A 26,916-nucleotide genomic window follows, 5' to 3' on the forward strand; every position below is an offset into this window, starting at 1 on the left:
TTGTTTTGGTCACACACACGCATAACGGGAGAGCGGTATGCTTAGCTCACTCACCAACAAGGAATTTCGTAGTATTTCTACTACTATTTGGAATTCCCTTTTCGGAGCAGATATTTTGGTTTAAAATTTAGTCTATTATTATGTTTTTAGACAATTAATTGTAATTTGGAAATCATTTTTAAGAATAGTGCTATTAAATAAAGTTTTTAACTCTACTACACAGATTTCCTGTTATTTTTAAAAATGGTTTTTTGAGGAGTTTCATAGAATAAAAGTTTGCTGTATTTTGGCAATTAAAATTATTAATTGTAGTACAATGAAGATCACAGTGTCCAATTTGAAAGATAATACAAAAAATATAATTACAATAAAAAATTAATATTTCTTATTGTAAAAATGAATAGACAAACTAGACCCTAAACATAGAAACTTTATTTAAAGGTAATCCATTGTGGAAGGACTGCAATTATACTACTTTTTACTGCCATTTCTACTCCGCTGTTATCTCAAAAGCGCCTCTCTTTGGAGCACCCACACAGAGGCATCCCAAGGTGAGAGAGCTGCGACTCTCATAACTCACACCAACGCACCCCCATGCCGGAGGCATAGACCGAGCACCCGAACGCCGGCACCCGGCAGCATCGACTGCTCTGCCGCGCGAAGGCGAAAGAATGCCGTCAGTTGTGCGACAACTTGGACTGCGAGAGGATGTCTTGACGCGCACCCTGCCATTCAGTCAGTTACCTGCGAAGAGTTCCCAGGTGCGAGAGCGATCAGCTCCAGAACATAGCCAAATTAAAGGACATAGCTCCCATATACATACACCTCCTCCTGCGGGCAGCCAGACGTTCGGCCCTCCAAGCCCCCAAGAAGAGCCACTGAACGCTCCACTGGATTTGGAAGTGCGGCATTCGACACGCTGCCAATCCTGGTGACGCAGCGACGCGATCAGCTCCCGATTTCATGGCACTAATGATGTCGCGTCGCCCCCAACAACAACAACAACAACAAAAACAAAAATATCAACAACTATTGCAACAACAACTGACTCAGAAACAGAACCAGCATCTAGCGTCATCGAATCCGTTCCAGCAGGAGTCGCGCCTTCCAACCGAACGTGTGTGCGAATACGCGAGTGTGTGTGCGTGTGTCTAATTAGCGTCTTAAATCGGAAATCAGAAATCGGCAATCAGAAATCACAAATTGAGAAATATCTCTTCCCCCCCATCAACCTCATCAGTCCTCTCAACCATCTCGGTAACATTATCGCGCGTCTGCAATTGCACTCAAATCGAATCAAACTCAAATCGTTGCGGAGAACCATTCAAATTGCAATTAATGCCAAAGCGCCTGCATCTGGCCAATAAAAGTAATAGGTGGAACAATATTGCCAGTGATTAGAACATTGAATCGCCAGCGAGATGGACTTCCAGAGCGCCATGGAGACCTTTGCCGAGGCCTGGGTGGCGGCCAATGCCGGTCAGCAGGTGAGTTCTATAACCGATATCCAAAGCCAAGTTTGTGAAAAATATTATATATAATGGGATCTTGAGTGCCTCCTACGATTCGCCGCCGGCAATTCACACCTACTTCACAGATACACTTATGTATCTGAAAGTACAGAAACCCTCTATCTTCCGGATTCAAAATGAATCAGTTGAAGGCAAACAATAGCGACATATGGCCAAGCGATGGTGATAACAGTCGTGGGTAGATATGCGACCGTTTCGCTATTTATGCAGATTAAGATAATCCTTATCGGCTGAGATTTTCGAGATCGGTGGCGCGATAAGCCCGACTCCCTGTACTCCACACACCCCTTCGTCTGTTTACTCGGAACAGTTCTTTTCTGTTTTTGTTTGGGCCACTAATTGCATTGTAAAGCCGATCCCCAAGCCCCGCGGTCTAGTTGTCCCCCCAAAAAAAAGTGGGTTGAGTTCCACCGAAAGCTTTTGCCAGCCAGATAAGATAATCCCGACGGCAACTTTGACAAATGCTGGTAATTTCGGCATAAGGCGATGACGAACTTAGATATCGATGGGGTTTACGGATCGGGATGGCACCCACCCCGGGTACCCACAAAGGGGTTACCACCATTGGGGGGAGTACAAAATCGTGCATGTGTTCCGCGCGTCATCGTGGTGCGACGTTATTTTTTCTTTTTTTTTTTTATCGGACGCCCCTGTCTAGTGATATCGCAATTAATCCAAATAAGTGCGATAAAATTGATTATGAACATGCTGGCGTGATTAGCCCACTCCCCGCACAGTAAAAAGTAAAGTAATGGGTGGGTTGGGGTGTCACTCATACACATGTCCAGATAGCCCAGTGTGTGCGAGAGTGTGTTTGTGGGCAGAGTTTATTAGCAGACATAATTGATTATGTTGTGTGAGTGTAATTATTATTTATCTGACTCCGAGGTCTGACTTCGACTTCTGCCGACTTCGTTGGTGCCTCAGACCCATTGATATCGGTTACCCGATCTCTCGTCGGTTACCCAAGCACCCAAAAATGGGGGGTGACTAATCCAAGAATTTATGGATTTTGTTTCCATTCGATTTTGAAAATGTCTATGGCTGTATATTAACTAAATCTGGGGGACCCACTCCGCCATTGTCTCTCTTATATATAGTAGTACCCCCTGACCAAACTGGCCAAATCGGAAAGCTCTACCCTCCTCGCCAATGGGAATACTGGGTTTCTAATCACGGGCTTACTTCAGCCCCAAGGGGAAGATCGAGATTTAATTTTTAAGTTAAAAAAATTAATTCATCCCCTGGGCTAATGATTACGCAATTTCCCAGTACTGCTCTGATGAAATTTTAGTTTCTCGAAGAACTCAAGACTCTCCATATTTTATTGTTGTTCGATTAGAGTCGTTTGGGACACCAGGCTAGGGCATTCGAAGCTTCGGCTCTGCTTCGATTTGTTTCATCTCCTAGCCTTTTGTTGTTTCTGTTAAGAATTTTTTGACAGTTTTATGTGTCGACGCATATGCTTAGTGAATGGGATTAAGATAAGACTTAGGCGGCGTAAGTTAGGCGGCCCGACTGGGCCAGATAATAAACCTGTATGGCCAGAACCGTCAGAATGGGTATAAATAAATGGGAATTCTTTCGTAAACTATAACAAATCATATTTAATAACAAACCCATATGCGTCGGTGTGTGCGTGAGTTCGTTTGGCTTGCAAACTAATTATAAAGCATTTAGTTTTATTGTTGTGATAATTTCTGTCTTCTGTCTTTTTTTTCGGGTTTTTTTCATCGAGAAAAATGTCGAAATCGAACCCGAGGAAGAGATAATGCCGAGCGAGTCTCTTCATTCACGGTTAGATCACCTGAGACCCCTCCAGCTCCAGTTCCAACCCGCCTCTCCACCGCTCCTGAGTTGGCCAGATAGGCCGTCTTATAAATTATAAATGGTTCGATTTTGTCTAATCTGAAAGTGTTAGGGAGGGTGGGGGTAAAGAAACAGAGGCCTTAGAAATCAGATAATGGAATATTTATTAATTGAAATCTTCTTCACCGCCACTGTTTCCTGCTCACCGGCATGATCATCGAATAGTCATTTCCTCAGGCCCAGTCCCAAGCGATCGGGGTGACCAAGACTAATGATAATCGGGGTTAATCTGGCCGCGCATCAAATCTGAGCTCCAATCAAATGCATTCTTCGACCATTCTTCGAGATCTCCTTTCAAAGGTATCAGAGGCAACGAAAGCCCCTTCCCACGTTTTCGGTTTCGTTAAATTCCGGTAGTCAAATGTCCATTAAATGCTGCTCATAAATGTCCAAACTGTTTGTCATCTTTGTTGCCGTTGTGGCTGCCGTTTGTTGGTGTTGTTAAGACCCGCCTTCTGACTCTGCAGCTACTGCTTCTGGCTTGGCTTTCTTTTATTCCTTGTGGGCTCTAGACACCTCTTTTCAGTTCTCTGGGCATTCCGTATTTATCAGAGCTTAGGTATTGTGCGGCCCAGTCCCCCCCGCCTGATCTCTTTAGCCGCTTTTGCGCTGCCCCGTCTTGATTGTAACACATTTTTAGCATTTCATTCGACGGCGACTTTCGGCTTTCTCAGCTCCTCAGCTCTCAGATCTGGGAGCTGGTAGCAGAAATCCCCAGCGATCTGTCAGTTGAGCGGCTTTTTACGGCCCGATTATGCGCCTTCGTTGAGTTTGCATATAAGATACAACACATATAGTATATATACTCGTATTTATTAATTATTCAAAGCCGATTGGATTATAATAATTTATAATGATTATTATCATAAGTCGCTTGGCCTCAGCTTTAGCTTCAGCTTCAGATTGTCAGCGGTCTCAGTTCCACAATCAGAATCGGAATCAGAATCAGAATCAGATTTGAGACACAGATTTGGCTCGGCTGGTTTCCATTTCAATCAAACTAAGAGCCCCCCAAAGTACTCGATAGTTAACACACCGCCTATGTCACTGGGAGGTTCTTGGGAAGAGTGACAGGAATATCAAAACACCGAAAACGCTTTAAGTTAATTACAAGTTGTCAGCTTGTCTCAGAAACTTCCATTTCTTCATTATTATTTGGCACTTTCAGTAAGGTCTTAAATCAATTCTATTTCACTATTTTTTTTTGTTTTTGGTTCATGATCGGTTTTCGTTTGTTCATGTTTTTCGATTTCGGTTTTTCTATGGTTGGAATCGCTATGGGTTTCAAAGGGGCCGCCGGATGGTCTCCTCCTCCTCTCCTACTGCTCCTCAGATAATCAACAAAACGTGTTCGACTTGTTGAGGTTTTCCTTTCTGCACTTATCATAGAACACCTTGCGGCCGGGCGTTGTTGGCTTGCAGCTAATGACACCTTGATAAAACGATTTGTAAGACATTGCGATAAAAGCGGTTCAGGCTTTGTAGCTTAAGGTGAACCAAAAGCTGATAGCGAAGGAGTGGAAAAAAAAAGAATAGAAATACCAGAACCAAACGAAGTTGAAGCCGAAAAATAAGCGGAAAAGTTCGAATGATAATGACAACTTTCGGGTAATTAATTTGTAGGGCGCAGTGTGGCGCAGTCCGGCATCTGGATTCCGTGTCTCTCTGTATTTGTTTGGGGCATTTATCATTCAGCATAATCGAATGGCACAGTCTGTGACAAAACACGAAAACAGAATCGAATTTTATACGATTTACGCATTCCGAAAATCATCTTCAAATGTTGCCTCCCCCATTGTCACCTTTTTCATTCTTAATTAGTGGATTTAGCTTGTTCCCCGTAGATATACGAGACTGCCCGATTTCAGGCCAGATCTCGCCCCTCTTCTATCCGGACGGAGGCAACTATTTTTATATGGGCCAACCAAATCCGTATTCCGTATTCCTCCACTCGAGCGGACATAAATTTTGGGAATGTTTTGAAAATTATGACAAGTCGGTTGAGCGGAATATCCAGAGACAAGTGGAAGTGAAATTAATATCGGGGGAATATCTCTGAGAAAATCTGGGGAGATCTGAACCATATATAAACCATATAATAATTTTTTATGATTTTTCCGACGGGGTGATTATAAACTTTTGGTTCTGATTGCCGCCAAGATCACGATGACATTGTTGGGGCTTACACGAAGGTATTTTCGGTGCTGAAGATTTATTATTTATCACTAATACGCCCCGTTGAAAATCATAAGCCGGGCCAGGCTTATGCCGGGCTACGCGATTTCTACAAGTCACAGCGACAATCGGCTTCCGAGCATATTTCTCTCCTCAAGCCAAGTCACAGAGCCAAGTCGAAATGTCGGTAACCTCGTCTTATTTAAAGTATTAACTGCTAACTAATGTGCGACACATTATAAAGCAACACGCTCGCTCGCTCGCCCATACGGCCAGACATCGATATCGCTTCGGACTGGGACTGAGACTGGGACTGGGACTTGGACTGAAGCTGAGGCTGACAAACACAGGTGAAACAGGTGATCGCCATCACGACACGGGCACAGTGAGTAAGCGGCGATCATGCCTGGCATCGACAAAAGAGATTATATTTCCTAAGCGGGCCCAACAAAATGTGACCAAAGCTGGAGCGAAGCGTCTGGAAGCGTATTTAATGCGCCGATCGCCTCGCCTCGCATCGCCGCCAGCCCCGCTCCAGTGCTCCGATCGCTGAGCTGCTTAACTAAATCCGGCTTAAGATCCAGCGCACACAAAATTAATGTCGTTGAAAAACACAGCAAAAGTCACACATTAACAGCGGCGGCAGAGGCGGGCGGCGGCGGAGATCGTTGCCCAGTTGTCCAGTTGCCCAGGAAGTGGCTATATGGCCACTCTGGCGATCACCCATTGTCGATCTCTTTCTAGTCCCCCCCCAACTGGTCTCTTTCGGCTAATGGCCGGAGGAAATGCTCGGTGTGTGGACATCTTACAGGGGATTAGTTTGAATTTGCAGAGTGAAGCGGAATGCGGGAAAATAAGCTACTTGCTCTTGGAGAGCCTGCCTTTTGAGCCCCTCGGGAGGTCCCTGTTCCCCTGGAATTGATTCAAATTACCGGCGATTTATTGGCGATCGCCGGCACTTGGCTACCGTGATCAACTAATCCACTTATCAGTCTGGGCATCTAGCATCTCTGTCGGTTAGGCCATCCGGTTTGTCTTTGTTTTCCTGGAATCAGACCATATTTTCATAACCTTTAATCGGTATTGTAAAAAATGAAACAACAATTAAGGTACCAGCGGTATGATAAATCGATCATTACCCAATTTAATCTATATAATGGGGCTAGAGGACTGGGGGACTGGCGGTGACCAACCGCCTTTTATCCAAATCTAATCAATTCCACCAACGGCTCTCCCACCCCGCCCTGGCGTATATCTAAATGTGTAAATTAGTGTGTTTGCCGTTTATCAGAGAGTGGACAGTTGGAAACCCGAAAGCCCTGAACCCGAAACCCGCAAGTGACCAAGGCGTACGGTGTTATATCAAATGCCCCGACACTGTCGCCGGGTTAATCTAATCGCACGGGCTCGCTCTGCGCCTGGGTTTGGGAATTATGCGCCAGTTTGGGAAGATAACCACCGACACAAGTCCAAGAACGGAATTCGATAAATTCCCAGTGTTATCATAATGAAGCGCCCCCGATTCCGATTCCGTAAGAGCGGGTAAACAGAATTTGATTGATTAGACACACAATTAACACAATCACATCTGATTCGGCTCGATTTCAATTCATTTCTCCACAATTCGTCCAATGAGGGCAGTGTAAATAGACTACTCTGCTCTTCAGAAATGCCCAGACAGCTGCAGTTGCGTAGCCAGAGTCGCTGCCTTTGAGGTTGAGGGTCAGAGTTGAGTGTCAAACGGTTGATGTTGACCCAACGCCAAATCCCACTATATATATCGCCTCGGTCGCATCGGTTGCGTGCTTGACACTAACCCCAAAAACGCTAAAAAAGTATAGCAAGAAACCAGAACGGGTAAAAAAAAAGAAGAAACAAATCAATTCCTGTGCAAATTGAAAGCTGCCACCCACCCACTGGATATTGGTGGTACCACAAAGGTGGCTCGCATGTCTGGCGACTGTAGCCGCTTATCGGTGTCATCGTATTTTGTCCCCACACGCTGTAGCCGTGGATGGGGGGCTTTTGACTTGGCTAAACTTTGCGTGTTAGCCAGACCTAATCCCGGCTAAATAGTGGGGCGGCAGTTAGGAGTGATGTTAGTGGTGCAGTTATAGCATGACACGTAATGTGAATGTCAGCTAATCTGCATGTGAAATGGCAAAGCAAAGCGAGGCAGCAATTATACCAAACACTAATTAGAAAGAGTGGTGGTACTACCCCAGCAGGAAGTTGTCAGCAGCTAGCTCGGTCACTCAGTCAGTTGCTCAATCACTCATCCAGTCACTCATTCATTCAGTCATTCATTTATTCATTCATTCATTATTCGCTCTAAACCGGAGATGGTCCCCAGCAGATCATGGAAATACGCTTATGTCGGATTATCCCATAATTTATGTTTTCTGTGCCTTGGCCGAACAATGGATTTGCCTTTCCAGCACACACACACACACTCGTACACTCGCACACCTAATTGCCAAGATCATCAGAAGGAGATAGAGACTGCCAACGAGGCAGACAGAGAGGTAGACACTCTTTAAAAAGGAGGCTAATGACAATACACCTCGGAGGAAGCGTTCCCGGCAGGGGCGATCAAGAGCAGATGACAAAACAGAAATTGTGTCACTCGATTACAGGATCGGGAAGCATTATAAAAAAAAGAGGCATCGGAGGCAGAGGCAGAGGCAGCAGCAGAAGGAAACAGCAACCGGAAGCGTAATCGAGCTAAACGAACGCCGTCGGGGAAGTGATCAAAAGGTGCGTGTGTGTGGGTTAGCCCATTGTGAAAGCCAAGGAAGAGGAAAAAATGAGCGGGAAGCGCTGAGGAAAAACGCGATGAGGAAACTCGCCCAGGAACAAAGTCAAACACAAAAAATAAAAAGAACACATCACTACCGGTCAGAAGGGGAAGCGACCTGGAAGGGAGAATAGGAACCAACCGAAGGCAACAAAAAACGGCTAGAAGACCCAGACAACCACCAATGGGTCCCCCCACGTGCAATTAATAAAAAAAAAAAACCGATGCCGGGGGAAACACCATGCCAAGGTAGGCAAAAAGCGAAAGAGAGAGGGCCATATAGAGATCCCCGTAGCTATGGCAATGCTAACAGGTGAGGGTGACAGTCCGAGCGACGACCATGTAGCGATGGCGGTCCTAGAAAAGTCAGCTGGGAACAGCTGTAAAAATGCTAAGCGATGCGGAAGATATGTATCTGCGGGATGGTGAAAATTGTATCTACAGCAGCTAATTAACGAAAGCGTTTTTCGAGGTGATCGGCAAGCGATGGGCCCCGGTTGCCATTCCAAGATGGCAATCTAAATAGCTAAGACTTGTCTATCTCGTACATAAAATCACTTAATTTTCACAACTATATAGAGCAATTAATCATTTTTATTGGCTTGTTAAAATTTTAAATATTTCGATTGTTAAAAACTGAACATATATCTTGTTTGGAGGAACACTTAGCAATTAGTGGAACATAAAGATCCACCTTTCGTTGAACGAGGAGAACGAGAATTCCGCGAAATAGTTTCGTTTCCTGTTTGCCGATTTTCGGGACATAGGGCAGAATGTTTTCCGCTTAAAAATAAAGACATATTCGAGTATTTTGACTCGAAAACCAATTCCGTGAGTGTCGCCAAAAACTATATGCATATATATTCGGGAAAACACATTCGCCAGCGGGTCGAAAATCGTAAAGTTCGAGCCTTAGGGCCCACAAAGACCCATAAACTTACATAGTTGGGCCTGTTTAAAATGCGCTTAATAGTTTCAACATGTGGCGTGGAGAGACAATTAGGCAATAAAATTAATTCACACCAAGAAAGCATTAAAAAAAAACGTCAGACGCCAGACCGAAACGGTGGAGACTGTGGCAAGGTGCTGGCTGTGCTTTCCATTCGCCATTTGGAGTTGCCACTTTGGCCATGCAACATTTTCGCACGCATAACTCGGAAATTGCAACTCCGCGATGCGGCGACACCACCCCGCCCCCAGTGGCGCGTGTCCGCTGACAGTTGGCGATGTTAGCTTGCTGCATTAGCTCTCTGCTTCCACCTCTTGCCAGCTCTTTAATTGACTTTTTTACGTTTGGGCCCCTCTCTGAATGGCAACCGGCAGGCAGGCATTTGTCTACGAATAATTAAGCCGATCAGCAAATCAAACAAAAGTTTGCGCCTGGCAGAGAACTGTCATCGAAAGCATAAAATCATTATTCGCAAATGCTTTGGGGCAAAAAAACAGGGGGTCTGGAGGCTGGGAAATGAGCCATCCCTGAGGTGGGGTTTACGAGATCAGGAAGTCAGTCGCCAGTCGACAGAATACTTCTATAAAGTGCAAAACTATTGGCTTTAATTAGCATTTTATGTTTGATTTGCTACAGAGTGCAGGACCTTAATCCGTAACCCCCTTTAATGGTACATGGCCACAGCTTCTTGTGGCATCAGCACGTGCCTTCAGTTGGCACACGCTCTTCTCTTGGCTTCCTGTCACTGTTCCTCGGGTTTCACTTTCAACAGGACAACGGAACAGGACTTTTCGATGTAGGACACACTGCTGCTGCTGCGGCTGCTGCTTCTACTTCCTATACAAATGAGGGTGCTGCCTCTGAAGAGAGACCACTTCACATCCGATATGTGTGTGCCCTGATATGATAATCTCGCAATCGAGAGCTCGCACCTCATTTGTGGCAGAAACAGCCGAAGTAGCAGCAGCAGCAGCGATGAATGTCTAGAGGTCTTCCCCCATTGTATTCCGGAGTGCTTCCTGTCTCGATGCGGCAATAAAAACGGGAATACTTCCACTCGAGTCCAAGGTGAACCTTGGCATGTGTGTCTGTCTCTGTACTCGTATACTCCTTGGCTGCGGTTCTAATCGTTCCCCCGTGACTCAAAACCGAGGGGCTGTTCGTCATTTGGTCTCTTATCATTAACGACTTTTGTTTTTTGTCTTTTTATATCACCAGCCAGAGATCTGAGGTCTGGGGCTTTCCCCCTTGGCCCTGGTCCGGAATATGCCGCAACAACGCGGGTGAAAAGTGAAAGCGGCCGGACTGACCCAGCGCAAGTGGAGCAAACATTTTAATTAAGTCCTGTTTTGGGGGACGAGGCTGAAAGCGAAGGTCCTTTGTCTGAACCTGATCTAATCAGCCTTCGTTACCGCTAACGGTAAAAGCTCTCTTGCATTTTGTCGCCCCACCCTCGACGGACTTTGAAGTCCTCGCGCCGTGTTCACATGTCCTGCTCCTGCTACTCTCTGGCACTCTCTTCACATCCTGTTTAGAAAACATTGTCTTGTTTTTTTTTGTTCCCAATGCCGTTTAGACCAAAAGCCACACAAATTAAGTTAACTTCCTGTCTGTCTATGGCTAATAGCAAATTAATAAGAGCTTCCGGTCAATTTGGCTTGCGGTTTTCTGTCGCATTTCCATTTCGTTGGTCCTGTTCTCTTTTATTGCTGATTGTCCTGGGTGCGGTGGGTGTGACCCCGACTTTCGGACTTCGGTCTCAGCGACAGCTGTAGAACTTACTGGCTTCGTCGTTCCTCCTGGAAGTTCTTTTGGCGCCTGCCCTTGACACACATACCCGTACTCGAGCACCCGGGGCATCCTTTCCACTCCACTACTCACACTGGCCATGTCCTCAGCTGTCTTCAACTGCTGCACTCTGTACTTGCATTGCGAATGCACTTTCTGTGCAATTGTTATCTAAGTAGGGCTCTCGGCTATCGCCAGCACCCGTCGACAATTCAGGCCGCTTCCTGTTCAGTTCTTCCCTCGCTTACAGGACCCCTCAAGGCGAGTGTTATCCTATGCAGCCATCCTGCACTTGCACTCGGCCAAATGTCAAAGCAAACGCCGACGCCGACGCCACTGCAGTTACAGGAGGAAGTCGAAGGACTCTGGAGGTCCTGCTCGGCTGCCTGCGCGCACAGCTGTCCAAATTGTGCAATTGAAATGGTTGGGGGGATCCTTTTGGTTTTTTTTTTCTGAAGATCTCGTAAGTTTTTTTCTGAGTTCCCTTGGCGGGATTAGAGGCTCTGAGGTTGCTTGTCGGGGATTAGTTGAAAGAGTCAAGTCATTTGGAACTAAGACAGTGGATTATACATTTTTGTGAACAATAAATTATGATCTCTCTTCATCTTTTTTTTGATATTTTTAAGCCTTTGGAGAAAGGGATTTCACAAGAGATACTTTCTAGATACTCTCAAGAGATACTCTTTCCACTCTCTTCCAGTTTCTTTCATTAATTAATCCGATCCATCATATATTACATCCAACTATCGCCAATTAAAAGTCTATATTCCACATAACCACCCCCATTTCCGATGCTACTCCGCCCTCCGCCCTGGTCGTGCCACTTTTTATCAATTTAAAGCAGAGCAGACATGATTTACATTTTTATTTATCGCGGTGCTTCCATTCGGAGGCGCAGACATGGCTGCCACCGAGTGTTGCAGCAGCAGTCGCTGCGGCAGACGAGGATGTGTCTATCTAGTTCGGAGGCAGTATCGCTGGGGGATATTTTTCACATTTTTAGCTTAATTGCATTTGGCTGGCCGCACGTTCCGGCCACTGTTGCTGCCTCTCCGAGAGGCAATTGTTTATCTTATGCTGGGCTACGTCTGCGCCGCGTCTCGTCTAGTCTCACGTGCAACACTGCAACAGTGCCACAGTGCAACCTGCAACAGCAGCAAGTAGCAGGAGCAACTGGTATTTTCATAGCTGTCTTTGCCTAATAGACACACCACACACTCACCCATACACCTGAAGTGCAGTTTGCAGCTTGCAACATTGCAGCAAAGTCAAACAATTGTCGATGAGAATGGGGCTGTGGCAGAGGCAGGGGCAGCTGGCCGCAAATAGGGGGAGTGTTTTGTGTTCTGTGGCTTGTTAAGTTTAAGATTGTTTGATATAGCCAGAGGTCTGGGTTGGGCTTTCCACAGGCAGTCACACACACAGACACACACCCTCCTCTCTGCTATCCCCACTCCACCCAAGCCCAGCAACCTAGCAACTTGCAACGTGTTGCTGTTACGAGGCTTTCGGCGCTAAGAGACATGTTTTCAATTATGATTGCTGGCGTGTCTTATTAATTACAACCATCAAGCGATAGACAGCATTTAGTCTGGCGTTTAGTAGGGGAGCGCTCGGGTTGTAATTAATGTTTAATTGTGCATTCCAACCGGAAGGATAAAGGGTTCTGATGGTAAGCCCTCTGAAGATTATTGTTTTGTAGATCGCCAACGGGATACGGTCGTCTTCTGCGCAGAATCTGTAGGCTCGAGCGAACAATCTAACTGATTGCTTACAAATGAATCTCAATTAAAATTAATTCAAAACATGAACCGAGTATTATTTACCCATTTGACACTCGCTAGAACGGCTCCTACGGCCACTCGATACACACCAGATTGACACACATCTTTCGGGTGGAGAAATGGGGCGGAGTGAGCATTGGGGGGCAGTGGATGGATCATCAGAAAGAGTTCTGGGAGATGCTCCGAACTGGGGAGCTGCGCATATCAACGGCATCAATTAATTTGGTATTCGTGATTCTACTTAACATCGATTGACCCCGACAGATTAGTGAGCGAGGCGAACGAAATGTTGAACTTTGCTTTCGAGCATTCCTCAGGCCTGGATCTTGGGGCTTCAACTCGCCTTTTGGAATCTACAGCCAGCCCCCTGCACAGAACCGTCCAGTTGTGACGCAAATTGTCAAGCGATTATTTACATCTACAGATATTTGAGTTAATTGAGCGCATATAGAACCATCGGTGATGGCTCTACGTTTTGGGGGCGCCTCTGTCTGTGGCTGAGGCTGCGGCTGTGGCTCTGGCCTAATTGGTGCGATTGAATTAAAATCGTTTGCCGCCACTTGCCGGTTGTGGTTACACTACCTCAGCATCTGCATATATTCTTCTATATATAGTATAGTGTCGATTAGGCTCACAGATCACTTGATTGCTTTGCTCTTGGTTCGCTTAAATGATTGATCAATGAGCCAATTGTCCGCGAGAATCAGTTTAGAATTTGCATGAATCTCGGCATTGGAGCCGTGCCATGGCGTCTTTTATTGATTGATGAATAAAATGTATATCAGACATGGTGCTCCGGCATGATGCGATTACATAAACATAGCTAAGGCAGGCAGACAACAAATGGGTATCCTCTGCACAGGAAGAGGATCAGAGGACTCGCAGGTCGCATCGGTCGTAAATTATTTCCTGCTCATTTGGCCATGACAAAATTGTGTCCCCTGACGATGCTTCCTCCGGGTTTTCTTTCTAACTTTTAACCTATTTAATTGACTTATAATTGGAGTAGCCCAAACACACTGGCCCCGGGACATATGTGTAGGTAATAATTTGTTGAGCAAGGAGTTCCTCAAGCGCAACACGGACCAGGGACCTGAGGCACTGGCCCTAAAGGGGATGGACCCAGGATCATGTGAAACAGTTAGCAGAGAGGTTGGCCCAAAGAGAGTCACACTTGAACGAGCTGGAGGAGCGGGGAAATTATGCCGCCCCAGCATGTTGAACTTGAAATTGTAATTTGGCATTCGGTTCTCGGTTTTTTGGTATTCCAGGGGGTACCTAGCATTTGGCATTGGCAAGGGCACCTACATAAGCCAGGATGTCGTCTGGTAACCAACAAATGAAACTTCACTTGCCAACGGGGTTGGGTTGTCATTGCCAGAGTCCGCTTCCGTTAACTGTTTTGCCTTTTGGCCAGTTTCCAAACTGTCAGCTGTTCTCTGATCGATGTCGAGGGGCTCTTCTACCGACATTATCCACCACTTTGGGATATTGGAAATTTTAATGTCCTGCACAAGCAGGTAGTTAAGCCGTATTGTCAGGGCCATTAAGCGATTAGGAAGAGTTAGTATATAATTTTAGCGAAGAAAAACAAGCATTGCTGGTTAGGCCAACCATCGAAAAACAATCACTACTAATAGAAGTCGTTATGGGCTATGAGATGGCATGTCCTTTCTGCTTTTTATTCCCTTCCCGATCGATTTAAGTGGCCATCAAGTGTTAAGTTAATAATTTGCCAGGGCGAAATACGCGAGCCGGGTAATTGAAAGAAGGCAAAATGCCAACACACATTGTAAGCACGAGAGAGCTTTATTAATTTTTGTATTTAAAACATTTCAAGCACTCGACACCTTCTCCCCAGTGGCAGTGGCACTACCATCGACCACTGCCACTACCAGTACCAGTACCAGTACGAGTACCAGTTTCAGTTTCAGTTTGCTGTTTAGTTCTGGGACGATCGATCCTACAGTAGCCGTAGCACCAGTAGCAATGATCTCAAATTGATGTTCGACGAGTAGAAATAATGGGGATCGTCCGAGGGGGCAAGGATGTGAGCAAGGAACGCGCGCATAATCAAGGCATGGGGACATGGACACGGACTTGGATGTGGATGCAGAGATGGACCTGCTACTTGGACATGGGCATGCCATTGCCATTGCCAATTGGCGATTTGCCTTTGCTGCTGATGCTTCTGCTGCTGCTGGTGCTTCTCCCCTTTATGATTATTGTTATTATTGAGTGTAGGCCTCTGCAATTCAGGGCAAAGTCATCATTAATGCGTCGAGTGCTCAGCAGCAACAGCAACATCAGCAACATTACCGAAAAAGCCCTCCAAGATGCTGAAGCAACAACATCACTAGCAGCAACAGCAGCAGCAGTAAAATAAAATGAAATGAAATATAATTAAATGTCGCTGTCTTGCTGGCCTGCTGGCTGACTGGCTTGGCTTGCTGGGCTGGTGAGGATCGGTTGGGTTAACTTGCGTAGCTGGGTAGCTGCTGGACGGGCTCGTAATTTGGCCAGAAATTCTTCCGCGATCGCTGATCGTCGATCGTCTGAGTCGGAGTCTGGATCTTGGGTATCGCTCAAACTGATCGCATACCAAGTCGAGTGTATTTTGTCAACCGGTTTTGGCCCGTTTGTCAGCACTTTCTGGCCGTCCCTTTCCCGCATTTTGTCTCTGCTTATCTGCGGCTTTGTGGCATCTTTAAATGGCGTTTTTTCGCACTCGGCCCAACTCGATGCGGGCGTCGATCTTTCACGGACGGCGGGAACAGGAACAGGGACAGGGACAGAGATCGAGGTTATGGGGATTGCTACTCTTTAGCAGAACGTTCGCTGATTTTTAATTATTTTGCACGTTACGATCCGGACGATGTTCGCCATCGTTGGAAGGAAGTTGCTGGCCATGTCTGTTGAATTCCGAACTGGCCTGGCTCTTGCTGCCTTTCGTCACTTCGATATTGAAACACTTAATCACAATTTCGTTAAGGACACAAGGCATGCGAGCAGGGAGACAGTCAGACAGGGACACACATAAATGGCAAAAGTCAGGGAATATTCCAAAAATCTCATACAAATTACGAAAAAGCAGACAAAACCAGAGAGAAATCACGAGCGAGGAGACACGAAAATGATATTTCTACGCGCCGAATTCCAAATGTTTGCGTTCGCTAGGGAATTTGACGAACACGCAGTCCCGAAGATCTCTGATCGCCTCAGATCGCTGGATGTTGAATACTGAGACGCTGAACACTGATCACCTCCCGCTGACGATGATAATTAATAACAGGGGCCCGTCCCGGCCCAGTCCGAACCGGCAAAAAGCATAAAAACGCTGGCAAACACCCAATCGTACGGCCAGAAAAAAACACCAGACTCTCGGCCAATGGAAATGGTAATGCCTCGGAGCGAGGTTGGCTCCTCCCGACAGCACAACACACACAAAAAAAACAAAGAAGCCAGACCAGTCGGACATAATCTCAGACAGCGGGGAAATGTCAATGTCTCGATTGCGGGCAGTATTAAGATAGCAGACAGAAGGCGATCCTCGATCTTCGATCTGCAATCTCCAGTGATCAACACTTACATAAACCAGCCAAAGCCAGGAGCCTGACAGCGAACATGACAAGAACAAGGCCAGCGACATGGTCGAGATCAGTGGAACAACCAAACTACCATCCATCCAGCTTATCCCTCGAGTCTCTAAATTCCCACCAAAAATATCAGACGACACATTTTCCTCTCATTCTCACCAAAAGCCGGGTCGGGTCGCAATCCTCCGGACAGTTGATCAGTCATTCCCATCACGCAACACTCGAGCAAAAACAATTAATGCCTTCGAACAGGAGGAATCAAATGATATTTGGCTAAGGACAGGACAGCGCCATGGTGCCAGGCGCAACCACGATTTATAGCCCGAGTGGAATGTGCCATACATCAGTGGCACAGGATCAGGGCGCAAAAACCATTTAGTCCGCAAAAAGGAGTGGCAGGAGTGGCTGGAGCGGCAGGAGGAGCCGCGTCCATCCATCCCAGTGTAGTCGATGATTAAAACACATTAAAAATCCAGTAGCCCTGAACTGCGGAGAGTACGGTTCGGACTTTCGGTTTTTGGATGGGTCCCAAAAACCAAACTAATTTCATATTTTTCATGCAATTGATGAAATTCCATCAAGCCCCCAAAAAGAGACTCTCCTTTCGGGGCAGCCTCTTCGCTCCTGTATCTGTGTCGCAATCAGAATCCCCGACTGTCGCTCCGTCTGTCCAGTTGTCCGGCTGTCCGTTGATGTCCGGGGACTACCTGTTGCGACGTGTTATTAGGCGACGTATTGACGACAAGCAAACGTCAACCCGAAACGTCAGCTCATCATATCATCGATTGATGCGCATCGCTGCCACTCCCCATCCTTGCTCCTTCGAGGTCCCCCTCATGCCCGGATTTCCTCAACTTTTTTCTTTCCTGTTTTGGGTAGCCCCTTGCATATTTTTGGGACTGTCTTTAAGGACAGAACAGAAGCTCGTTGTTCTTGTTCTGGAATTTGTGAAGATGGTACGGGGAAAAAAAAAGGAGCAGGGCCTCTAATTTTGTGCAGATCCGAGGTGGACCCCGCTCGCCAAGGTGGTGATATTTGTTAGTGTAAACTGTCTATCAGGCTGTTCCTGTTCCTGCTCCTCCCGGGGCTTCTCCACCGGCCAGCAGCCAGCGGACCGACGTGATTTTGCGCTTTAATGAGGATTATTAAATGCGAGATTATTATGTGCTGCAATTACTTTTCGCTGCCACTGTGTTCGATGGTAAGGTTCAGTTTTTTTTCCTTCTCATCTTTTGCCTTTTCATATTCGGCGGGTTTGGACTCGGGTTTTTTCCCCCCACTTTGATTTATTTTATTGAACCATAAAAATGTAAATTTTCGCGAGACAAAAGACAAACTTAATCGTTGTCAATTATGGCCTTTGACAGGTTAATATTATAACGTTCGGCTTAATGGCCAAAAGGGAAAGCCGGGCTGGGGGGATCTTGATTGGTAGCATTCAGCGAGGATGATCGGGCTGGTAGATCAGAGGCCAGAGAGGAACGCTATTGATTAATGGGTGTAAGAGTTATTAATATGCAGCCGGACGACGGTGATGTGTGACCGGGAATGGGGCATGGATTACCTGGGGCACCTCGTCTTCGCCTGAAATACATCTCAAGGTTCTAGGGAGGCTCTTTGGGGGTTACTCTTTCAACCATCGCATTGAACCTCCGCTGATGACTCATTCTGGCGGATCAGCAATTTCTCGCATTCTTCAATCAGTCCTAATGCCATGAATTTGGTGGCAGCTCCTTGAAATGTTTGATTATTTTGCAATTTATGGCCGCTGGCGGTTCAGTTTCCGGCAGAGGCGAGCGCCGGCCTCCCCCTCGGGCGGGAATCGGAAACAGGAATCCTGAATCAGGAGTCTGGAGGTTGGAGTCGAAGGGGAGTGAATGGGAGCACCTCTATTAACATAATCACAACACGAGTCGGTCGTCGGTCGATCGTTTGCTCTTCAGTCTTTTTCGCTTTTTGGCCAACCGAAAATTACGGCAAGTGCGAGCGCAAAGAATATGTATATGTTTCAAAAAATGTTATGAGACGGTACGGTGCGGGGATGGCGGACTCAGATCAATTTTTCGGGAACCCAAATCACTGCAGGGCGATCAATTAAAATTTTGATCGAATTTTCGTCAATTTCTTGACATGTGGCCGGGAACTGAAGCCGAGTAGCAGCTTTCGGCTGGACGGCAGGGGGCTGCCACGCAAGACGAGATCAATGTAAGCTAAAATTGTCGGCTGGTGGCCTTAGGCGGAGTTTGCCCGGTCTTCTGCTACTTCTCCGTCCTTCTCAGCACTGAAAGAAATCTAGAAGGAGTGTCTCAGTAACCGTAATACTTTGAAAAGTGAACTACTTGATCAGATCTCCCTGTGCAGGCCCATATCTCTGGCTTTCCTGCTGGAGCTTCTGCTTCTGCATAGTGAATGAAATTGATTAAAGCGTAAATGAATTTTTGCGGGCCTAAATCGCCGCTGATGGCCGGGAGGAAGAAGGTGGGGAGCCTGCGATGATTATAACACAAGATCGATTGCTGCTTGTCGCTGATCGCTAACTCGATGTGGCTACTGTGGAAAGCAGAGACGCCGCGCCGTTGCAGCTCAGTCATCAGACCTCAGTCCCAGGGATCCATCCCTTCAGCCTTGCCTGTTTGCTTCTTTTCTTGACTTCTTATTAAGTTTCTGAACATGTTTTTCGGTTAAAGGATATGCCGCTGCTACTTCTCTGGCCTCTGCTGGTTTTTATGCCCTCATTTGACAAACTAGCCAGAGGCGACGATCGACCTGGCCCGGCCTGGCCTCGGCTTCGATTTAAGTTTATCCGCACGATCAGCGCCAAAAAGCTAAAAACCCAAAGCGAATGCCAATGCCATAATTTTTTGTGAAAATACCAGAAATAAAAACCCGTATGTTAGATGCTTCGAGTGGAATTCCATGCGTGCCCAGCCAGTATAAACGGTAAAAACGGTAGCCAAAGCCGAGACGCTATAATTATTAGGGTCAGCTCGGGATCGATGATGGGAACAGAGATTGGTTCACAGGGGCGCTAGTTCGAGGGGATTTAGATGGTTTAATATACTCTACATATTCTGAGTCAAGTCACTTTGTAAACCAAAAGAGATCCTCCAAATAAAATATCTATAATAATCAATTAAAGCCACTAAGCTGTGGCATTCAATGCCTCGGAAGTCGGTCACTTCTGATGGACAGAGTGCCATTGCTGATTTCGCTTTTTGGGCATCAAAGACTCCAATTTCTTAGCTCTTTTTTTAGATTTCAAGTTCCGAATCCAAGTCGGACTCATCATCAATTGCTGCTTTGTGGGGCCAATGGGTAGATGGCATGGACGTGAGGACGGGGTGCCTCCCTCCGGACACACATGTGTGGGGCAGTTGTGAAAAAGCTTTCAGCTCTTTAATGGACTGGAGACGAGAGCCACATTAATTTAGTTACGCTTCGACAACGATCTCGAGCTCCAGCCGGAGATCTTTGCATCATTAAAGACAATTTCGTGATTCGCCACGATTTGTGCAGCAAATTACTTGCTAAATTATAGAAAGCAAACACTGCTGGCCGGCTGGCTGGCCGGCTGGCCCGCTGCTCTCGGCTAACAAATCAATAGAAATCAACGCCTGTCAGGCCTGAGACGATTCTCATGGCCATTGTTGACTTAATCAATAAAGCGAATTTGGGTTGTTTTCTATTTCGAGCGCGATCCATCGAATTGGAAGTTGGAAGTGGAAATTTCACCCGATCATTTAGCCGAGCAAACAAGCGACAAATGGGAAATCTTGGGCTCTATCTCCCCAACCACCTACCCGTACCTATTCCCATTCACAGTGTTTTCATTTTTGGCTTTTATTTCTTTGTACTTTCAGAGTCAGGCCTTGGCTTTGACGCGGGCTGCCAACGCGGCCGCCGTTGTGGCCGCCGCCAATGCCAAATCACCCGCTTCGGGCGCCTCGGCAGCCGCCAGTCTGGCGGACCTGGCCGTCAAAAAGGAGCACTCCCTATCACCGCCCCACAGTGTCGTCGGCGTGGGCGTGGCCAGCGAGGAGCAGCATCGACGATCCTCCTTGCAGGGTGTCCAGGAGAAGCTCACCCAGCTACAGATGCAGCAGCAGCACCACCAGCAACAACAGCTCCACCACCACCAGCAGCAACAGCAGCCAGGCGGCGGCGGTGGAGGTGGTGGCGCGGGACCAGGTGGAGAGGCAGGAGGCCGGAGGTCCTCCGAGGGCTCTCCGCCCGCCAGCCATCCCAGCCAGAACTCCGAGGGAAACGCGCTCTCCTCCTCGACAGCCTCTTCTAGTCAGAACGCCACCCCCAAGAGCGATCGCGAAAGGGAGCGGGAACGGGAGCGCGAGAGGGAGGAGCGCGTGGAGCGGGGCAGCATTTCGTGCCTTCCACCCGCCGCCCTGGGAATGGCCGTGGGCGTGCAGCAGGCCCAGCAGCAGGCGGAGAAGCTCCTCAGCCACCCGGCCCTGGACTCGCGACGGGAGTTCGACGTCAGCAAAGTAAATCGTGAGTAAAGGAAGCTTTAATTATTCAAAAAATATAAATTATTTCTTGAACATACGGTAGGGGATTATTAAAGGAATAAACTATTATTCCTAATCCCTCAGAGGATGGAGGGCAGGAAATGCAATTAGGATGCAATAACTGCAAAGGATTTTTGCGAAAAGGGAATGTATAGTTGCGAAGAACTTACACACATTCCTGGAAAAAAGTGTTATTTGCATAAAATCTTGTAATTAGAAGAGATTATTTATGTGTGCCGTTATCGAGAGGCTTTAAAGACACAACTTTAATCAGAACAGCAGCAGAAGCAGCAGTCGCAGCTGACGGCAAATGGAAATGCCTCGGCTGCTTCCTTTGCCCCAACGCAGCAGCCTCAGCCGGCTTAATCCATGAAAAGTTCATTTGATTTGCTCACAAGGCATTAAGCACGTATCCCACAGATACAGCATACAAACACACACACCTACTCATATGCACACAGATACAGATACAGGTACAGACACATACGCAGAGTTGAAGCAGCAGTGGCCATGGTAATCTTGTTTGGTTCATCAATAGTTTAGCCATGGCCAGAAGTAAACCTGTGCCACATCGACCACTGCGTTGCAAATGCATCCATTCAGTTGGAGCCTCACCCTCGATAGAGTGTGGGTGTGTGTGTGTGTGTTGGTTGTGCGACGGATATAAATGGAAACAGTGAAGCCTTTTGCATACCAACAATATCAGCTCGAGAGCACGGAGCAGCTTCCGTCACTACTCCATTCAGATACAGATACAGATGGCTAGAGCTATAGCTACAGATACACAACACTCGTATATGCATCGAAATCCCCTGGATTAAGCATATGAAGCATTCATAACGTTTATTTTGTGTGTGCCGTCTCCTCCTGGGTCTGTTTCCTGCGACAGCAAGTCTGTGTGCAAACAAACATACTGCTTCTGGTTAGAAAACCTAGGTGGGAGCGACCTGGTGGGTTGGCTGGGTGCCAAATGAACACACTTGTGGCGCCACATCTAGAGGGGTGGCAGCCATGCATCCTGCGTGCTTCGCTTCTGTTTGCTCTGGCTTCTGTTTCTCGTTTCTCCTGGGCACTCACTGCGTATACGCAATCTGAAAGGATGTGTGTCTGTGTGGGTGAGAGCACGTGTGACCCGTCAACGCATCAACAGGTGGCAACAAACCCACTGCGGATGTCGGGGCCAATTTGTGGCTTCAACTTGCGACAATAGTTGTTGAAAACAATTGACTGTCTCACCGTGGATGGAAGGTATCTCTTCCACGTCGTGGTTAGTAAATATTAAAGGTCCTGTCGCAATGCCATTAATACTTTAAGCTTGCCCCAAAAATTTGAGTGGAAAACTAAAACTCGGGCTCAGGCTTAAATCAAGTCCCTGGAGCAGACGACGAGAAGGGATTTGATTTGAATTTTGTTGTGAATTTGTGAATGTCTCTGTTGCATGTGCGTGTGTAAGAGTGTTCGAGTGTGTGAGTGCGTATCTATGTAATGTGCTTTGTAGCATATTTTGAGGATTTGCACAACAAAGAGGGGGTTTGGCGAAATCGGATGGTTTGAGATTGAACGAACACGGTATCCTGGCCCCAGCAGCCACCACCTACTGACAAGGGGGGGAGCTCAGTGCAGTTTGGTTTGCTTATTGTTGCCATTATTTGTTGTTGTTATTGTTGTTGTTATTATTGTCATTTAACATTGCCATTTTTGGCTCTGTGTTTGTGAGTTCATATGTAAATCTGTTTTGTTTCATGGCGTTTTGTTGTGCATATTCCCAGAGTGTGTATTGGTGCGTTTGCGTGTTTATTGTGCCTAAGCTGCTCAGCGACGCAACACGATATTTATCCTGCCTCCTGTCGCCCAACCACGCCTCCCAACCCACCAGCTGGGCTTTTCATTTTGGGGCTATTTTTATGCCCCATGCCTCTGATGGTGGTGCCTCGCTTCGATTTATGCAGAGTTTAGTATGCAACATTTTCATACGTTAGCCTTAATAAATCCCCACCCGGCTGCACTTGTCAATATGCATGCTGCCCCCCTGGCCCCGTGCCACCAATTTTTGTCCACCAGCTGCCATACTGTTTGGCACCTATAAGCCTATGCACACACCGACACACCCACTCTCATCCAGGGACACACACGCTGCCAACAGAATATACATATATAGCGTCGCGTTCTGCAATTGAAAATCACTGCGCCTTAGTTAACGACACGTTTGTGGATCAACGCGTTCGGGATGCGACCCAGCCCAGCCTTGCCCACCACCCGGCTCCCCCCACTTGACCCTGCTATTGAATCATTGTTGTTTTTGGCCACCAAAAGTGGAGCAACAGCAGCAGCATCTGCATGTGTCATAAGCCCGAACCATGAATGCAGGACTCTGTGGACATAAGCACGCGCTCAAGGATTCAAAAAATGGGCACCCATTCGATCGGCTATTATGCAGATGTCATGAGCTACAGCCCCCGAGAGGGATTGTATAATGAGGTGGTGGGGTGGATGGACTGGGCAACTGGGCAACTGGGGAACTGGGAAGTTGGGGTGCTCCTCCTGATAAGCCCTGATGGACGCACAAGTGTCGGCAAAGCTGGGCAGTAACTTTTGCAGTGCTCTCGCTTTAGCTCGAAAGGAGCAGGATTTCGGGGAAGGGGCTGCTGGTAATCAAGCCGCACAGAAACAAGCTGTGCACTGCAACCTCCTCCTCGTGCCGAAGGATAAGAGATTCTAAAGCGAGAGGAAGAGTACGGCACAAGTTTCGCAATCACACGCAAAACTGGCTAGGAGCCACCTGACCCACCTGAAGTGGCTAAGCTCCGGACCAATGGTAGGATATGTTGATGGGCCAGGAGAGGGTGGGAGGGCGGCAGGAAGCAGAAAGGAGCCTGTAGCCGGTAGCAGCTTAAGTGTTAAGCGTTATGCACAGTGGCCAGTGCCGAGCTGAATGATACCACTCACTGGATGCCACCTAAGCCGGATCCGATCCCCAATCCCCAAACTCTAAAGCTCCCCCAGCCGGCACCCACTCCCGTCCGATAGCCGAAAACCCAAACAAATGTGCTAGCATCGGGCATAGATGCAGATGCGGATACAGATACTGGCCCAGATTGAGATACAAATTCGAATAAATGCCAAAAGCAACAGGAGGCAACATTTCCGAATTATAAGCAAAAAGGGATTGGCCCGAGCAGCGACTACAGCAGCACAAAAGCCGGTTGTTGCCAACCATCCACCAGCTACCAACACAGACACACTGACAAGTGCAGCAAGGACATCGGCAGGACCTAAGGGCAGGTGCTGCAGGTGATGCTGATTAAGTTAAGCCACCGTCATCGAGTGCACTGAGAGTAAAAACTAAATAATAAAATATTCCAAATAAAAATAAGAAAAATATTTGTATCGTTTATTTCAATGTCTATCATATATTATGTAGTATTATCCTTAAAGGGCTCTTTTTCTCTCTCTGTAAGAGTGACAACTGGCAACTCTATTTTCAGTTCAACCGTTTATCCCTCACACACATCCAAAGATACAGATACAAATTTTAGGGATTGAAGTGTTGGACTGAAAAACAGATCGAACTGTCCGAGCCATGAACTTGCAACATGCCACGTAATACGAACCTTGAGAAACTAGAAGCTGAAAACTCTTAGGGAGCGACTTGAGACGCTCTCCAAGATGGCTTATAATCAAATAAATACCCGGCGTGTGTCTTGTGATTATCAATGGAGAAATGCATCTTCCTGGGGAGCATCCATAAATCACTTGCATTAACTTTGAGCAATTTTGCGCCCGAGAACTTATGTAGATATTTACATTCGAGAGTGTGCTCGGACCCGGGCGCTTCTATTAATACACAAGTGGAATTAGGCTGCTGGCAAAGTTGTAATTAGATAAACACCGGTCGGTTGCCACCAGGAGGTTCGATTATGAATATTATAAGACTCTGAAACAGTAGCAGCAGCAGGAGCAGCTGCAACAGGGATTTGCCATAAGCCTCAATCGACCTAAGGACCGAAGGACCAACGAGATGGAAATACTTTCTTAAGATTGCACACAAGGATTCTTTGATGGGTCTGGGCTAAGCCAGAGCCCAGAGTGCCAATTAATGTTGCTGCTAAACCGTTTATTTCCTGTCACTTAATATTGAATTTTCACCCAGCATCGCATCCAAAATATCTCTCTTTAACCGAAGGATATAACACAGCCGTCTATGTGTATCCTACGCACTCATGTCTGGGCTGTGAGTGGGGATTTGGGGGTATTAGGAAAATCGCCAGCGAGGGAAACTAATGCGAATGCAACTGGGCATGGTCGCAGGGGCGTTTATAATCCACAAGCGAAAACAAAATCATCATCATCATCACGAACTTGCGGCTAAGGAGGGCGGGTGGGGGTGGTAGGGCGGTCGAAACCACCCAAGGACATTAGGCGAAAGCATCAAGTTTGCGACTTATCCTGCGTCCTAAGCCTCTGAACCCGAAAAAAGGGGTAGGGAACGAGACACAGTCCCTGCCTCTCTCTCTTTCTGGCTAACCTCGCTCGGTCTCTGTCTAACCGGCAGGACCTTCCTGCCTGCCTGCCTGCTTTGCATGCGAATTTGGCGCCAAAAACTTTCAAGTTTCATCCCGAGCTGCTTGAGCAGAGGGCATGACATTATTTGGGAATCCTTTATCCCTTTATCTGGCTTTAGCTCTAATCCCATCAGACACAAATGAAGAGAAGTTTCACGTTTCGAGCACTGCTCCTTTTCCTTACCCTTCTCTAGCTCCTGCTCCTGCTCCTTGTTCCTCTCCTTGTCCTTGTCCTGAAGCTTTTGTTTTTGTTCCTGTTTCGCCCCTGTGTTTGAAGTGCTTTGGCGATGGCAACGACGTTGGGATTAGGCCGCCAGCTAATGCGTTCCTGTGCCGGTGTGCGTGCGTATCCTTCTGTCTGCTCCTTCTCTCCAAGTCTATGGGTGAGTGTGTGTGTGTAAGTGTGAGCCAGGTGGGTTAGACGACGGGCCAGACAGTTGCCAGTTTTGGGAACGAGTCAGTTCGGTTCGAGTCGAGTCGAGGCTTTGGGGATGCTAATCCCAATACGACTGGCAATCCTGCCAAACTGCCGGCAGACAACTCGCCTCACCATTTCCAAACTTCAGGCGATGCACTGAGAGAAAAGTTAAGACCTGGATTACCGAAAGGCATGAAGAACCTCTCTCTATAAGAGCACCCCTATCTATAACCCTACAGAGAGAAATATTAGTATTATCATGACTTATTCACCTTTTTTCTCAGTGCCCCGACAGGCTTTATTGATCGCGCAGGGGATTATCCAGGGCGCTGGCATATTGGCAGCCTGGAAGGCAGGCAGGCGGGCGATTGTCCATTTTCAATTTGTGCTCCACCAGCTTTTCGGGGCTGGGAAGTGGATGGGATTGGGATTGGGATTGCGAACGAGCAGGGGACTGGGTATATGAGCGAGAACAGGAAAGGGTTTTGGATGAGAAAGGAGGGGAAAGCCGGGATGGGATGGGATGGGACCGGACCGGACTGTAATCCGTTCGAATGTATAGCCAGTGTAGCCTATAAGTTCTGAACCATCTACATACATACAAAGCATATGGCCCAGAGTCCAACGTTGTTGTAGTTGTTGTTTAAAGCCAGTGGCTGTCTGGTGCTTTGTTGTTTTAGCCTCCATATGAATCATACGCAACGTAATCCCAATTCGTTTAAGTCACTGACAATCCATGGATGCCCAGGCGATGCCGCAACGCATCCAAATACTCACACATACGCGGGCTGGCGGGCAAGCTGCCCCAATGCCAAATCGCATGCCCCTCTGGCGGTAGCCCCCCGTCTCTCTGTACCCAACCAGTACACCCATCAGACCCCCTGGCTCCCTCCCCTCGCCGCTTTCGTTGGGCAACCGGGTCG

At 47.2% G+C, this 26,916-nt stretch overlaps 1 protein-coding gene across 1 annotated transcript in view; it reads left to right on the forward strand.

The window, feature by feature from the left end:
* The first annotated feature begins 640 nt into the window (after nucleotides 1-640).
* Nucleotides 641-26,916, forward strand: part of LOC6495468 — a 44,530-nt gene continuing 18,254 nt past the window's right edge. The window contains exons 1-2 of the mRNA XM_001958879.4: nucleotides 641-1,487; nucleotides 20,351-20,996. Of these exons, the coding sequence (XP_001958915.2) occupies nucleotides 1,422-1,487; nucleotides 20,351-20,996 (712 nt within the window). The 5' untranslated portion in view covers nucleotides 641-1,421. The remainder of the gene's footprint in view (nucleotides 1,488-20,350; nucleotides 20,997-26,916) is intronic.

Source organism: Drosophila ananassae, chromosome 3L (genome assembly GCF_017639315.1).
Source record: "Drosophila ananassae strain 14024-0371.13 chromosome 3L, ASM1763931v2, whole genome shotgun sequence".
NCBI classification, from domain to species: Eukaryota; Metazoa; Arthropoda; class Insecta; order Diptera; family Drosophilidae; genus Drosophila; species Drosophila ananassae.